At 36.5% G+C, this 15,151-nt stretch overlaps 1 protein-coding gene across 1 annotated transcript in view; it reads left to right on the top strand.

Annotated features, from left to right (window-relative positions):
• Positions 1-15,151, top strand: part of LOC150081819 (RIMS-binding protein 2-like) — a 1,020,459-nt gene that overhangs the window by 963,709 nt on the left and 41,599 nt on the right. The window contains exon 25 of the mRNA XM_090380329.1: positions 7,730-7,964. Coding sequence (XP_090236455.1) covers positions 7,730-7,964 — 235 coding nt within the window. The remainder of the gene's footprint in view (positions 1-7,729; positions 7,965-15,151) is intronic.

Genomic DNA, 15,151 nt, shown 5'->3' with positions numbered 1-15,151 from the left:
GAGGAAAGACAGATGTAGGATAGATGTGCGGAAATTTGCCTTTAGCCAGCGGGTGGTTGGTAGGTGGAACAGACTTCCATCCCTTGTCGTGGAAGTTGATAGCCTAAATAAGTTTAAGGCTCAGCTGGACAGGTATTTCGAACGAACAGAGGGGTGAAGTGGAAGTGGTTATTTTTATTTATTTATGTTACTGTTTTTTTTTTGGCTGATGCTGCATAAGCTTGCTTTCTTGCATCAAATGCCTCTACTAATGCTAATGCTAATGCTAATTTAAGAGCTGAGATTCATTACACAGGAAATTTAATAATTAAAGTAAATGGATACACTCTCTTTGTAAGTAAAGGATGACTTTACCTATACAGAGACTAACCTTATCAGTTGTGCATACTTAGATATATGTTTTTCATATGTTGGGTCTGGGGATTAGTATTTGGAGCCATGTTTTGAAGGTTGCCTCAAACAGTATTTTCCTTAATTTTTATAGTACATGCTGCATCTCTTCTCTGTGTTTCCAGATAATTATAGGTACAGTTTATAAGCGAAGACTACACAGAAATAGCTTTGAAGATCATTGGAAAAAATTGCACCTGTTAACCTTAGTTGCCCAATTTGGACTTACAAAAGCCAGAATTGAAATGAATTTCTGTGGAATTTAGATCTGGAATTTGATAAAACATTAAATCAAGTAATACATTACGAGAAGTATATGATATTGCATTAAGAAAAGTAAAGATGGGTTTTACTTTTCAAATATTTTTCTTTCTTTTTTTTTTTTTTTTTTTAAATTCTGATTTTACTTTTGACAATTTTGTTCATGTTGGACAATAAGGTCATAATAAGAACATATTAATATTTTAAAGCATTAAATACAAAGTTTTTATTTTTACAGAATTTCGAAATTCTACAAAAATTCACACACAAGCAGCAAGCTCACCAGTTAAAGGATTAACCTATAAAATTATATTTAAACAGAAAGGTTAAAATCACTTAAACAGTTTTAAAGTATTAACCCCCTTTTAGGAATGAACATGATCTTGTGTATGTGTTCTTGGGGGAGTACTTAAGTAGATATACATTTCTGAAGGTCATTTCAGATTCTCAAATAATATGTCTATTTATCAATGAATTGTCTCAAATTTTTCCACTACATTCTGCCATCTCTTATCTCTGTTTCCAACTAATAGTAAACAGTTTCAATAGATGGCAGCAGAAAAATTACTTTGAAATTCAGATAAGGACATTGCACCTGTTGGATGTTGCTGATTTTGGTTTACAAAAGCTGGAATTCACATCCAAAAGTTGATGAAATTAAATTAAGTGATATATTATTGATTCAAAAAAAAAAGAATAAAAAATAACTAGTTTATTTTTATGATTTTTTAAATATCAGTTTCATTTTTCACAATGATTTTATTTTAATAATGGGATGGGCAATCAAGTCAAAATAAGAAGAAATTATTATTTAAAAGCATTTATGAATAAAATTTTCATTTTTATAAAGTTAGAAATTTCATAAAAAAACTCACTCAGCAGAGCTCACCTATGGAAAAAACCCACTTGTGAAAGGGCTAGGGATAGCCAATGTTGCTTCTTGGACCCACTGCCAGAATTTTTCCTGCCACAATGATCTATAATGATTTTATAGATTTTTTTCGATAATCATTTTTTCATAGATTGTGAAGCCTTGTGGCAAGATACCTTCTTTCTCTTGATTACCATCCTGGGCAATCTTTTCACAGTGGGTTGTGACATAGAAAGAGTTGCCAGCCATTCTGCAGTAGTATCTGGTGGAAGTGACATATAGGTTGGATGATCATCTATTGGACTTAGTGAAGGACAAGTAGATATGTGCAGAAGAGGAGAAAGGGACTATTGAAGTTTTTGTCTAAGCATGGCAGTCCATTCTGGATGGATAGTGACTTTACCTATGTTGTGATTAATTAAATATTTTTGGGAGAACTTTATATAATGTAGCAGCACAGGTGTCCAAAATCACCTTAAAATTGTAGCTGGACTGAAGAGATTCTGTGATGACGAAAGTGGCGATTTCCCTAATACACAAAACATACTACCATAATGTAGTATGTTTTGTGTATTCTTCAAAGCAAGAAATGTTCCTGTACAAGATGCATTCAAGTTATAAGAAGCTCCAGATTTATTTCTTATAAAATACAAAAGATACATAAATGAAAGAGAAGTCATTTTTGAACATAATCTCTCAGAAGGAAGATATTTTCCACACTTCTTCCAAGCTATAAAGGCTGCTGCAAAGGTTTGTTTAGCCCATTGGTGAATGACCAAAGCAGCTGCTTGTCAGCTAGGAAAAATTCTATCAGGAAGAGCACCCTTCATCATTTTAAGCAACAACAATACACTAGGTACAAGGTCAGGTGAAAATGGAAGATGTGAGATAACCTCAATTTTGTCTCTATAAAAAAATTTTGCACTGTCGTGGCACAATGGGGCAGATCGTTATCCTGATGGAATCAGAGGAAGAAATGTCCACATAGACATTTCTTTTGAAACTCTGTGAGAAATGTTTTTTTCAGAATCTCATCATACAAGTCTCCTTTCACTGCAGTTCTCTTGGAAACATACCCCATAAAACAGCAACCATCATTTCCTCCACGTTTGCAGTAACATGGAACATTTCTGGGGAGTGCTTCAGGCTTCCGTTGGGTGAACTGACACTTGATTTCAGGAATGAGCAGTAGCATTCATGCCTCATCCATTGTTACAATTGAGGAGAAGAAACAACCATTCATTGAAGCATCTCAAGTAAGCATTATCTCGTTGCTTCTCACAACTTGACACAAATGTCTTTCTTGTTCCTGAGAAAGTTGCCATGCAACCCACCTGGGTGATTACACATTCTTAGATCTTCATGAAGAAAGATATGCACAGAGCCAACAGAAATGCCTATAGCTGTTGCAGTTTCCTCCACTGTTGATCTCCTATCATCCAAAACAATTTCCTTCACTCAGCAAATGTTTACCTCATAGCAACTAGTTTGAGATCTTGGTTGAAAGAGTTTTATTCTCGCAAGACTTCCATCCTTTGCAAAGCTTTCACACCCAGCTATGGACGTTTTTACATCCATAGCAATGTTAGGACAAACTTAGTGGGTAATTACATATTGACCTTGATGACCAAAGACTGCCATGTTAAGTATCACAATGTACTACCCTGTCTGGAATACAGAAAATCAATGTTCCATGTTGTATTTTGCTGCTACCATATTTTGACAACAATCTAAACTAACTTTCTACCATTTTTAAAGCAGTTGCAATAATATACTTTTTTTTAAAAATTATTATTCAATTTGGAAGACATTTTTACTGGAATGCACTTTGTACAATGGCCTCAAGTGCCAAGCAATACAGCCAGGCCTCTCATAATGCAAGTTCAATTAATGCGTTTTTCAGTTACCGCTATTTGAAAAAATTATACCACTTATCTCTTTACACGATGCAAATTTCCAGTTAAGTAGTTAGGTCCAAACAACTTAATAAGAAATGTTGAAACTGTATTGTTATTGTAATTTGGTTTTTAGGAGCATTAGCAACTAAGGCCATATTGCTCCGGGAATATGCGGTAGTCATTCCCTGATCCTTCCGCATCCTCCGTATTTGGTGGGCACGGGCTCAAACCCTGGTCTAATCAAGAAGCGTGTGCTACACACTGCTGCTCCTGCCCACCTGGCTACGGAGGCGCCCCACATTAAGTATTCAGGGGGCAACTCTGGAGGATCTGCCCCAGGAGGGGTTTGCAGTTTAATCCTACCCCTAAGGGGTTTGCAAGTTATCCTACCCCCAGAAGGGGTTAGTAGAAAATCCTATCCCCTAGAAGAAAACATCCTACTCAGCAAGCAGGATGTTTGCTGAGTAGGATCTTCTCCACAAGAGGGCAACCCCACACTCCAGGGGAGTGCCAACAGAGGTCATAACCACATTAAAGTTTTATGAGAAAGAGGAGTAGTGACAGTAGATGATCATATTCTAAAGAGGACCTGTTCATGAGATGTTTCTTCAATGTATCATTCATCTCAGTTGGAAAGTTGACTGTGCAAATTCAGTAAGGGCAAGGTAACAAGTCTCATCCTGGAGGTAGAGGTGTTCCTGGTTTTGGAGATTAGCTTGGATTTTGGTTATAAGCCTAATGCTGAAGGCAGGTGTAGATCACATGCTCCCAAGTTTCAAGTTCTCCACAAGTGCAATGAGGATCCTGCTCTGTCTCTAAGGAATGGGGGGGAGTGAAGCTTAAATTGATATGTTCATGATTGCTTTGTTTATTGATAGCTATCCCACTCATCTTTAATCAGATGAGAGGGTTAGCCATTCTATTTTAAGGTGGATAAAAACCCTTTTAAGGTGGATAAAATTCTGAGCCAAGGAGATTCCACCTACAACATCATAGCCAGTTTTAAGGCAGATAACATGTACACTAATGTTCCCTTTTAGCAAGCTGCAGCATACCTGGCCATTCTGGTGAGAGACAATATTGGCATTCCTCAGCCAGTATATCTGAATTCATGAGAACTCTCTAGGGATCATGCCTCTTTTCTTTCAGTGACGTGTTCTGTTTTCTGATGAATGGGCTTTGCTTGGATAACCCATTTTCTCCTTAAATTTACATGAAACATAACATAACTATTCGTCATGAGGTTCAGAAATCAGTCCATGGTTAGAGCCTCCACAGCCCCCCCTCTTTATAGCTAAAATATATGGATAACGCCCTACCTATGTGGCCTTAGAGAGCAGATAGCCTTTTTGAATTTCACCTATACTACCCCAATTGCCAACATCAAGAGGTATCCTACAAACTAATGAAAATTACATGATAAAACTCTGGAACCAGTTACAGTTACTCTTTCTGTACCTAATCCAGCATCATCAGTGCCTCTAGACTTGCCATTGGGAGGTGGGGGAGATCAACTCAATTCAGAACTAGTTTTTATCAGATCTATTTCACTAATGCAAACACTGCCAAGCAACTACCCTTACTCTCCACTCTCACTGTCATCAAGGTTTATGGGTCTAGCTCATAAACTGCATCCCTGCTATTGCCAAGCTGCTTGTAAAATCAGTTGTATAGATACGCAATTCGTTGCTTTGAAAAACTCATAGAGTACAGATTAGGGTAAACCAAGCATAGCATAACAGACTCTCACAAGTTCAAACTTTAACATACCTTTGTCATATAAAGTTCTCGTCCAAACTGTTTATTCACAGCCCAGGTATAATCATGATATCTACAGTGTGGCTAAGGTAAAGAAAGCCAACATGAGAACCACGGGAAACGTCGACTAACTTACTCGGAAAATTAGTTTGCTAATATGCACACTAGCACTGCTCACTCGGTAAACAGACGGTAGGTGTTATCAGTCTGGAAGAGAAGTCAAGAACGATATATTTATTGACAGGTAGCGTGGCAAACAATGAAATGATTGGTGGGGCATGACAGATGAAAAGATACTGTGTAGTCATTGGTTGGCAGTATGATATGCATTTATGAATAAATAACAGTGCAGAATTAGTTTTGTAATGAATGGTAAACAGGTAATAATAGCAATGAATCTTTTAAGATGGAAGAAATTTGTAAGGAAAATAAAGCGCTTGATTTTTTGATGAAAATTAAATTAATAAGACCGAAATTGTACTGTTTTAAGTGCAATAATTATTTTAAACTAATTGAATCACAAACAGAGTCATGTGGAAAGTTCTGGCATTGTAAAAAATGTTCTGCACAAGTTTCTTTATTAAAACATAGTTTTATGGAAAATACAAACCTTCCATTAAAAAATATAATAATGTATATTACATACTTTTGGTCAACATGCATGCCAGTAACTATGACAGCATTCCATCTGGAGATTTCGAAAGTTACAGCAATTAAGTTTTATAAGAAAATAAGAGATATTTGTGAATTGCAGTTGTTAAAAAAACCCATTAAGTTGGGTGATCAGGGAGAACTGCAGAAGCAGATGAAATTTAACTGGTAAGAAGAAATGGGTGTTTGGAGTATTTGAAAGAGAATCAAAATTCGTATTCATGAAATTCGTAAAAAAACGGAAAGCAAAAACTCTTTTATGCATTATTATAAAAGTAGTGAAGAAAAACACTATCATCATAACAAATGAATGGCGTGGATATAGGCTTTAGAAATAAAATTACAAACATTTAATGGTGAAACACAAGGAACATTTTGTAGATCCACATACAGGAACACTTATGAATGACGGTGAAGCCCAGCGGAAGAGACTAAAAAGGGTGACTAAAAGACTAAATGGCAGCTGTAAAGATATGTTGACAGGTCACATGAATATATGTGGCATCAAATTTATGGAAAAAACCATGAAGATACTTTTCAAAATATTATTAATCAAATTGCGAATAGCTATTGAGGTACAACTATATGATTTGTATTCATGAATTGATTTTTTTTTTTTTTTTTTTTTTTTGAAAAAGTACTGTTCCGTTCATTTTTATGTTTTTTTCTCATTATTAAAAGCAGATTTTTGGAGTTCATGAGTGTTTTTACTATATTACTGATTTAGGTTTGGTTGCAGAAAAAGGAAAACGTTTCTTTATTTTTCGTTATATTTCATAACCTGACCTTAAGTGGTAGGTTAGAAAATAATAGAAAAGGTTTCCTTATATTTCCTGACCTAACCTTAAAGGTTAGGTCAGGAAATAATAGGAAAAGAAAGAAAAATTCTTTATGTATATAGTATATTATAAACTCCACTGACCTGGTGGTTGTGCCGGAGTATAAACAAGAACATTTTTTTTTATATATTGTGAATAGCTATTTGAGGTATTGATTGTCATTATGATATGTGTGTGTTTGCGCAAGTGTCTTTAAAAACAAAATAAAAATACAGTAATAAAAAAATTTATTTTTTGTTAATAAACAATTTATCAACTAGTTCACCCATGATTCTAAAGAAAAAAGGTCAGGTTACCCTCTCCACTTCAGGAGGGGTTCAAGCTCCCATGAGAGTGGGGTAACCTGACCTTTTTCCAGTATTATGGAAAGCATTAGGGCAAGTTATCATTTGAGGCAAGTGACCATTAGTGCTTCTGACATTAGGGAAAGTGAGACTAAACCAATGTAATTGTCTGTTGTATTCATGCACCAATCAGTACATTGTTTGCCACGCCTACCTGTCAATCAACATACCGTTCTCGACTTGTACTGTAGAAGGTTAGCACATACCATCTGTTTACCGAGTGAGCAGCACTAGAGTGCAGTATCGACAAACTAATTTTCCAGGTAAGTTAATCAACGTTTGCTGTGTTGCTCGTGTTGGCTTTCTTTGCCCACACTGTTTTAGCTAGGGATATCAGGATGTTGAACTACACACATACGCAATCATAACCTGGCACTCATGCAATATTCAGTTGCATTAGACTAATTTGCATGTTCTGAAGGCTGGAAATCTTGCATCTTAAATATTCTCTTTGTTAAAATGAGATATTCCTGAGTTATACTAAGTAAAATTATGTCAGCTTAAATCATTACTATATAAAATTCTCAGGATGTTAAATGTTAACCTGAGCAACTTTATTTTGACTGGGGAACAATGTGTAAGGTGAGTCTGATAACATCTTAAGTAGCAAACACTGCACACACTATGCACAGTATCATAACAACAACCAGTGAATAAAATTTTATTTCACGTTAACATTAAAGTAATGTTTTTCTTTTTTATCAACTTCTTTTAAAGATGGAATTAGCCTTCAGCACAGGAGATGTTGTTTATGTATATGGTGAAATGGATGAAGATGGATTTTTCATGGGAGAGCTTAATGGTTTACGAGGCCTAGTTCCTTCCAATTTTCTAACCGAAGTGCCTCCTGACTATAGTAAAACAAGAATGAAGAGTGTTCCCCTCTATGTGGGAAATGTGAGCCAATCATCAGGTCAGAGATGGAACATTGTAGGCTTACCAAGATTCTCAGGTTACTGTATAAAATAAATCAAATTAGATACATTGCTACATATATTTTGCAGTTAGAAAGATGAAAAAAAAATCTGTACATAAATATTATAAATGGAGTGTTTGAAAAGTTCTGACACTGTAAGAGGCTGCAGTGGGATAGCAAGCATATCATGTGACAGTGACAGGAGTACTAAATTAATATTGGTATTTGGTGGTGGAAACAAGGACTACTCCTTACACAGGACCGATTACCCTTTTTTTAACACTAAGGGCATGTTGCAGAACATGGGATGCCTCGTAACCAAATAGGGACTGGTGATTAAGGGATTCTATTTGGAAAAAAAGACCACAAAAGTTCAATATTCAATGTTTCTGCTGTAGAGGTACCAAAGGCAGTGTCCAGCCCTTTACAATGCTATATCTGGCCCTTGAAAATTATGAACATTATTGCTAGTCAAATTAGACATCCCAGAGGCAAAATACAAAACTACAGCTTTGCATACCATCAGTCAATTTCAAGGCTGTTCAGATGTATGCATGTACCCCAAAATTTAGATATACATATAATACAGCTGCAAGTGCATCTGGATCATTCCTAGAATTTTAAATAGTAAACTTCTTTTTTTCTTTTATTGATATTCATAATTAAATATAAATTTTTAAAAAATTCTTATTAAAGTTAAATGCTACAGTTATTTTTCAAGAAAGTGCCTTCTCTGGCCCTTATGGAGAAAAACAGTATGATATCAAACCAATGCTTTCCTTACCTAGCCCAAGGAGGCTTATAAAATCCCCAATACAGCCCTTCATCATAAAGGATTAAGCACCACTCCTGTAGAATAATGCTAGACTGCATATTGCACATATGGCACTGGAGGCACTAACAGTCATATCACTAGATCATCCACCCTCACACACACACAGGGAGAGAATCTATGCAATTTTTAGGCATTTCTAACCTTAAAATATGAGGTTAGATATTTGTGGCCACTTGACACATCAGGTTAGATTTTCATCCAACTGGATAAAAAATTACTTGACTTTAAGAACCATTTCCTTTTGGTTTACTGGATGAAAAACCAGATATTTTCATGTAGCCACCCTCTCCAGAGACTGAATAATTCAGCCACAATGATCTCATCTACCCTCTCCTCTGTAGAATGAGACTCATCCCCCCATGATTGTTGAACTTGGTGCAAAAAGGAGAGAGAGATCATAGGCAGCAACAAATATGCTATGAAAATTTGGTAGAAAGGAGGAAATGAAAAAAGTCAGGTCTGCTACACTAAAAAGCATGTTGAAAAATGCCCTGTTTCACAGGTCTCAAAAACACTGCAAGACTGAATTGAATATGAAAGCACTATTTCGAAAACCAACTATTCCTAATGCTATGGAAAGTCCTTATTCCAAATAAAGATACAGCCTCAGAACTTTTTAAACAGTCTCCATATAACTGATTATAATAATAAGAACTTGCTGTAATCAATATTGTTTATACCAATAACCCTTTTCAAGTTTTAATTATAAAAATAAGGTGATATTAGTTACTCTGCAGATGTCCAACTATAATCCTATTCCTTCCATATTCAAAACAGCATATCCCTGTTAATGCAGCTGATTGCTTCACAAATGCATTGTTGAAGCTCTGTAATGGTTCCTGGCATAGTTGGAACATATACATGGTTTTTCGCAATATCTTGAGAGAACAGAATCTAACAGAACTATATTAGGTGATTGTGAGGGTCACAAAATGGGTCCGCTACTTCCATTCCTCTTATCGGGAAATGTGTTCAGGTATGCACAATCTTCTTTGTAGTGGAGCTCCATTTTATTGGAAACTCCAGATGCCATCATTGTCATCCTGCAGTTGACACATGAGGAATGCCTGTAACATGTTCAGAGACATGATACTTGTGGCAGTAGTTTCTCCAAAGAAGAGAGGTCCATACATATTGCCCAAACTGATCACACAAAAGGCCATATTCCGCCATGATTGCAGTTTTGCTATTATGTTGCCATCTACTTCAGTGTGCACATATTCTCTTTGGTGAGTAAAAATCTGAAGATATCCTCTATCACCTGGAAGTGGTTTCAGGTTTATATCTTGTACTTATTCACGTAATAATATTTTTGTTTTGTAAAGGAGGTTTATGGACATCGTATTAGGGTTAGCAAATGATGCAAGCTTATATAACATCAGCTAAAATTTAAAAAAAAATACTTCCCACATCATCTGCCTATCTGCATTAATAATTTATCTAGTTCTTTCTTAAACTTATTTGAACTACCCACTTCCACAGCACTAGGTGGAAGTTCATTCCAACAGTCAACTGCCCACTGGCTGAAAGTGAATTTCTGCACATCTGTCCTGCAACCATCTTCATCTTCTGTTCCTCAATTTAAATTTATCCCCCCCCTTGTGTGTTATTCTGAGCAAGAGTGACGATGCCATTAACATTTAGCATACTCAATCTATTCAAAGCTTTAAAACACCTCAGTCAGATCTCCTTGCAGGTGCCTGGTTTCCGGATGCTACAATTTTCAGAACTGAAGTCTTTCTCGGTAAGAAGTACCCTTTTGTTCCCCTCACTGATTTCATCGATCTTCTCTACACACTTTTCAACAAATCCACATCCTTCCTAAAATGAGGCTTGGCTTACACAACAGTATAATCACCTGATTATTCCTGCTGGAAAATTCATGTATATTGTTGACAAAACCCCTTGAGCTGTCCTAGCAGCCCATCTGCACTGTTCGGGGAACTTCATGTCTGACTGCACACACCTATATGTACAGATTCTCTGGAAACTCTACAGATTGTATTCTGTTAACTCTGTTCACAAGTAACAGCAGTTATCTTTATACGTACAAAGTTTCAGTAATTGGTGTGGGATGGGTATACCCCTTTCAACAAGAAAGGATGCAATGTGGGCTCACCTAAGCAGAATTTGAAGAACTCTGCAATTCAAATCTAGAAGTTGATGAAACTGAATGACCTAAACTCATAATGAGACTTTCATTAAGATATCTATATACAGGGTGTTTCAAAAATGGTCAATAATTTAAAGGTGAAAAGTATAAACTAAAATAAGAAAAAAAGTCCCAGTGAACATTGGGCTGCAAATGAACCGTTTTTGAGATAATGCACATTTTCTGTTAAGATCCACCACTGACTATGGTAGCACTGATTTAGCAAAAAGCTGTGAATCCTTTGCTAAGGGTGGTTTTATTAAACATAAGATAATATATTTTTAATTTTTGGTTTAAACACCACAGGATTTTACGGATGTTACATGATTTTCTTTCTAACACCCTTTCCTCAACATTAGGTGTTATGCTTCTGGGCCTACCTGCTTGTACTCCATGTGTGAAGCGTCCATGTTCTATTGGGTGTTGATGTACCCTGATGAATGTGCACCTGTTGGGCTGCCTTTGGTGAGGAAATGCTTCTTGGTACAAATGTGCAGTCTTGCGTGCACTGTTGTTGGCTTTACCATACATGAAGTGCATGTCTGCATACTCTTCGTTGCTGTAACCTCTTTCCATGTTGACTATCTGACAAGTACTAGTATGCCTGCTACATCACAGAGCATTGAGAGAGGGGAAATGGAGAGAATGAGCATAACCTAACCTAAACAAACAAGTCAGTGGCAGATCCCAACTCTGTACAGTTAACCGTGTCGGTGGTGGATCCCAACTAGGAATGTGCAATATCTCGAAAACAATTCACTTAAGGACCCATGTTTACTTGGCTTTTTTTGCATATTGTAGTCTGTACAGTTCACCTTTAAATTATTAACCATCACTTTTGAAACACCCTGTATAAAAGAATATTTTGGAAAATAGTGCTTTTTCACTTGCACACTTTTTTTCTTTCTGCAAAATGGGGCTAACTGCTATTGCATTATACAGTGGATTCCAGTTATTTGGGCCACCGGTTAATTGGGGCAGCCGTTTATTTGGGGCAAATCTTAAAAAACAGAACCCAGAAAATAGCCAGGGTTTACTTTGCTTAATTGGGACAAATTGCGGTCTCCTGCCCCGTTTAATAGGAGCAGGAGACCGCAGCACTGAAGATTACCCTACGATTGTCTCCGACCGTACCACGTAGTTCAGTCTGATTTCTGGAGGTCACAACCATAAAACAATAAAAACAATTAGCAGTCACCTGTTTATTGGGCTTTTGTGTTAGTTGTTGTTGTTATTTGGTTTTTAGGAGCATTAGCGACTAAGGCCATATTGCTCCAGGAATATGCAGTGGACATTCCCCGATCTTTCCGCATCCTCCATATTTGGTGGTGACGGGCTCGAATCCCGGTCTAATCAAGAAGCGTGTGCTATGCACTGCTACTCCTTCCCAGCTGGCTACGGAGGCGCCTCCGCTTTTGTGTTAGTGAAATCTATCATAAACTGATAGTAAACTCGATCTTATTGAATTTGCGATAATACCGACAGCCAGCTGGAATTCTGTGGGTTATTATGGTAAAATGTGTTTACACTTCTATGGAATCTTCAATCATATAAAAAAAAATAATTTTCAGAATCTTCTCTTCATTCCTATTTTTAAAGCTTCGTAATTTGTTACTCAGTTCTCACTTGCGCATATCGTGTTACTTGCAATTTGTGTGTGCCGTGTTCTTTGTTATTGATTGCTTATCTTTTTACTGTTTTAAATTTTAACCCTCACCCACAAATGACAGTGAACAGAAATGTCAACTAGTTTAGTTAATATGTACATATTACAGTACGTATTAATTCTTCCAAATTTCACGTATCATTTAATTTTTTTAATTGGTTAGGTAATAAAGGGTAAATTTGTACTTAATATATCTTTACTTTTATAGCCTGTGGATAATATTCCTCCTATTTTCGCTAATTAGAATCGCTGTTTAATTGAATTAAAATTCAATTCACAAACGTTATCACAATGACTGGTGCTTATTACATATCGTATAGTGAACAGTACTTTACAATGGTGACTCCATCACAACATGATTTGATTGTACAGTGAACCAATCATAAAGGGAGGGCATTGTATTTTTAACTATTTACGTGAAACTTAGGATAATTGGGGCAGCCGCTTAATCGGGCCAAAATGCACTAGTCCCGATGTGTCCCAAATAACCGGAATCGACTGTACTACAAAAAAGTGATTGACAGGTCTGTCTCAAAGATGCTTTTATATATAGACAGTGCTATAAACACTGTCTATATATATATAGACAGTTTCTAAAAAGGGTGACATATCCCTCCCATCCAATTATCGTCCCATTACAATCACCTCTACTCTTTCCAAAGTAATGGAGAAAACAATTAACTGCCAACTCTTAAACTGTCTAGAAACCTTCCATCTGATCAATTGCCAGTATGGATTCTGTCAGTGTCAATCCATTGGTGTTATTTTGATTTTTCATACCCATCTTTGGATAAATTCAATGGAAATGGTTGGTGAAACTCAAACAGTTGCTCTTGACATCTCAAAGGCTTTCGATCATGTTTGGCATAAAGGTCTTCTAAACAAGATTCCATCTTATGGAATAAGATCTTATGGTTTGCCAAATGTTTTTTTGTAATTGGTTATCCAGTTTTCTCTCTGATTGCTCACTGAGGGTGATGGTAGATGGCTCTGTGTCTTCTAACTTCTCAACTAATGCTGGTTGTCCCCCAAGGATCAGTTCTTTCCACTACCTTTTTCATCTTGTATATTAATGACCTTCTTCCATCGAATATCAACTTTTGGAATATCCACTACCAATTCCTTACATGCTGATCTCCAGTAGAGCAATGATAACTTAGTTGATTTCAATCCTTCTAAAACTCAGCTCTGTCTTATATCTCGCAAAAAGGATTCTTCTTCTCCTATGCTCATCTTTAATAACAATCGGATTTCTTGACAAGATCATATATCTCTACTGAGGATTACTTTTACTTCTAATCTCTCTCGGCATAAGCTCATTACAAATATTGCTTCCTCTAAAAAACTGGGTTTTCCAATCAGCTATTCACTCTGTACAGATCTCAAATTCACCCTACCATTTGCATTAGCATTAGTAAAGGCACATGATGCAAGAAAGCAAGCTTATATAGCATCGGCCAAAAGAAAAAAAAAAACCTTCTCATTTCACACATCCACTCTCTCCAAATATTTCTTTAGTTTTGCTTTGAATCTATTTAAGCTATCAACTTCTACAATGACAGATGGAAGTTTGTTCCAACAATCAACCACCCGCTGGTTAAAGGCAAGCTTCCGCACATGTATCCTACAATTGTCTTTTCTCGATTTGAATTTATGCCCTCTCAGGTGATTATTCTGAGCAAGAATAAGAATGCCATCAGCATTGAGCATGCCCAAACCATTCAAGGCTCAATCAGATCACCTCGCAGGTGCCTATTCTCCAGACACTGTAATTTTCAAAATTAAGCCTTTCTTTGTAAGAGCAACCCTTTGTTCCATTCACTAATCTTTTTGCACTTCTCTGTACTCATTACAGCAGCTCTAAATCCTTCTTAAAATAAGGCCTCCACACCTGTATACAGTACTCAAGGTGTGGCCTGACCATTGCCTTATACAAGGGGATAATCACCTCCTTATCCCTGCTAGAAAAATTCTTGTATATCATTGACAAGACACCATTAGCTACTCTTTACTCTTGCAGACTGTCTGTACTGGCACCTCCGTAGCCAGGTGAGAAGGAGCAGCAGTGCGTAGCACACGCTTCTTGATTAGACTGGGGTTCGAGTCCATGACCACCAAATATGGAGGATGCGGAAAGGTCATAGAATGATCACCACATATCCCCGGTGAGGGCTGATGACCCTCCTATGTGTGTCCTGTGGCACAATTTTAACTGTGAGACACATTTTAATTGATTGTCCAGATTTTGGTAATATCCGTTTTACCGCTTTTAATCATCTGACTGAGCCGTATACACTCAGTCAGATTTTATCTGACAATGACCATGTGTCTGCTGTTTTTACCTTTTTAAAGTCAATAAACATTTTTGATCTTATATAAAATTTACATGTTTCTTTTATACATCTTGACATAGTGACCTAACTATGTAGGTCACTGAAAGTTTAAAAATTTTTTATATACGACTTGGTCTTGGCGCATTATAGCCTCCGTAGCTAATGCGCCAATAAAAACAAAACAAAACAAACAAACAAAAACATATCCCCGGAGCAATATGGCCTTAGTTGCTAATG

The sequence above is a fragment of the Mastigoproctus giganteus genome, chromosome 8 (assembly GCF_048544385.1).
Source record: "Mastigoproctus giganteus isolate SK-2022 chromosome 8, ASM4854438v1, whole genome shotgun sequence".
In the NCBI taxonomy this organism is placed as follows: Eukaryota; Metazoa; Arthropoda; class Arachnida; order Uropygi; family Thelyphonidae; genus Mastigoproctus; species Mastigoproctus giganteus.
This window is presented reverse-complemented; position numbering and strand designations above follow the sequence as displayed.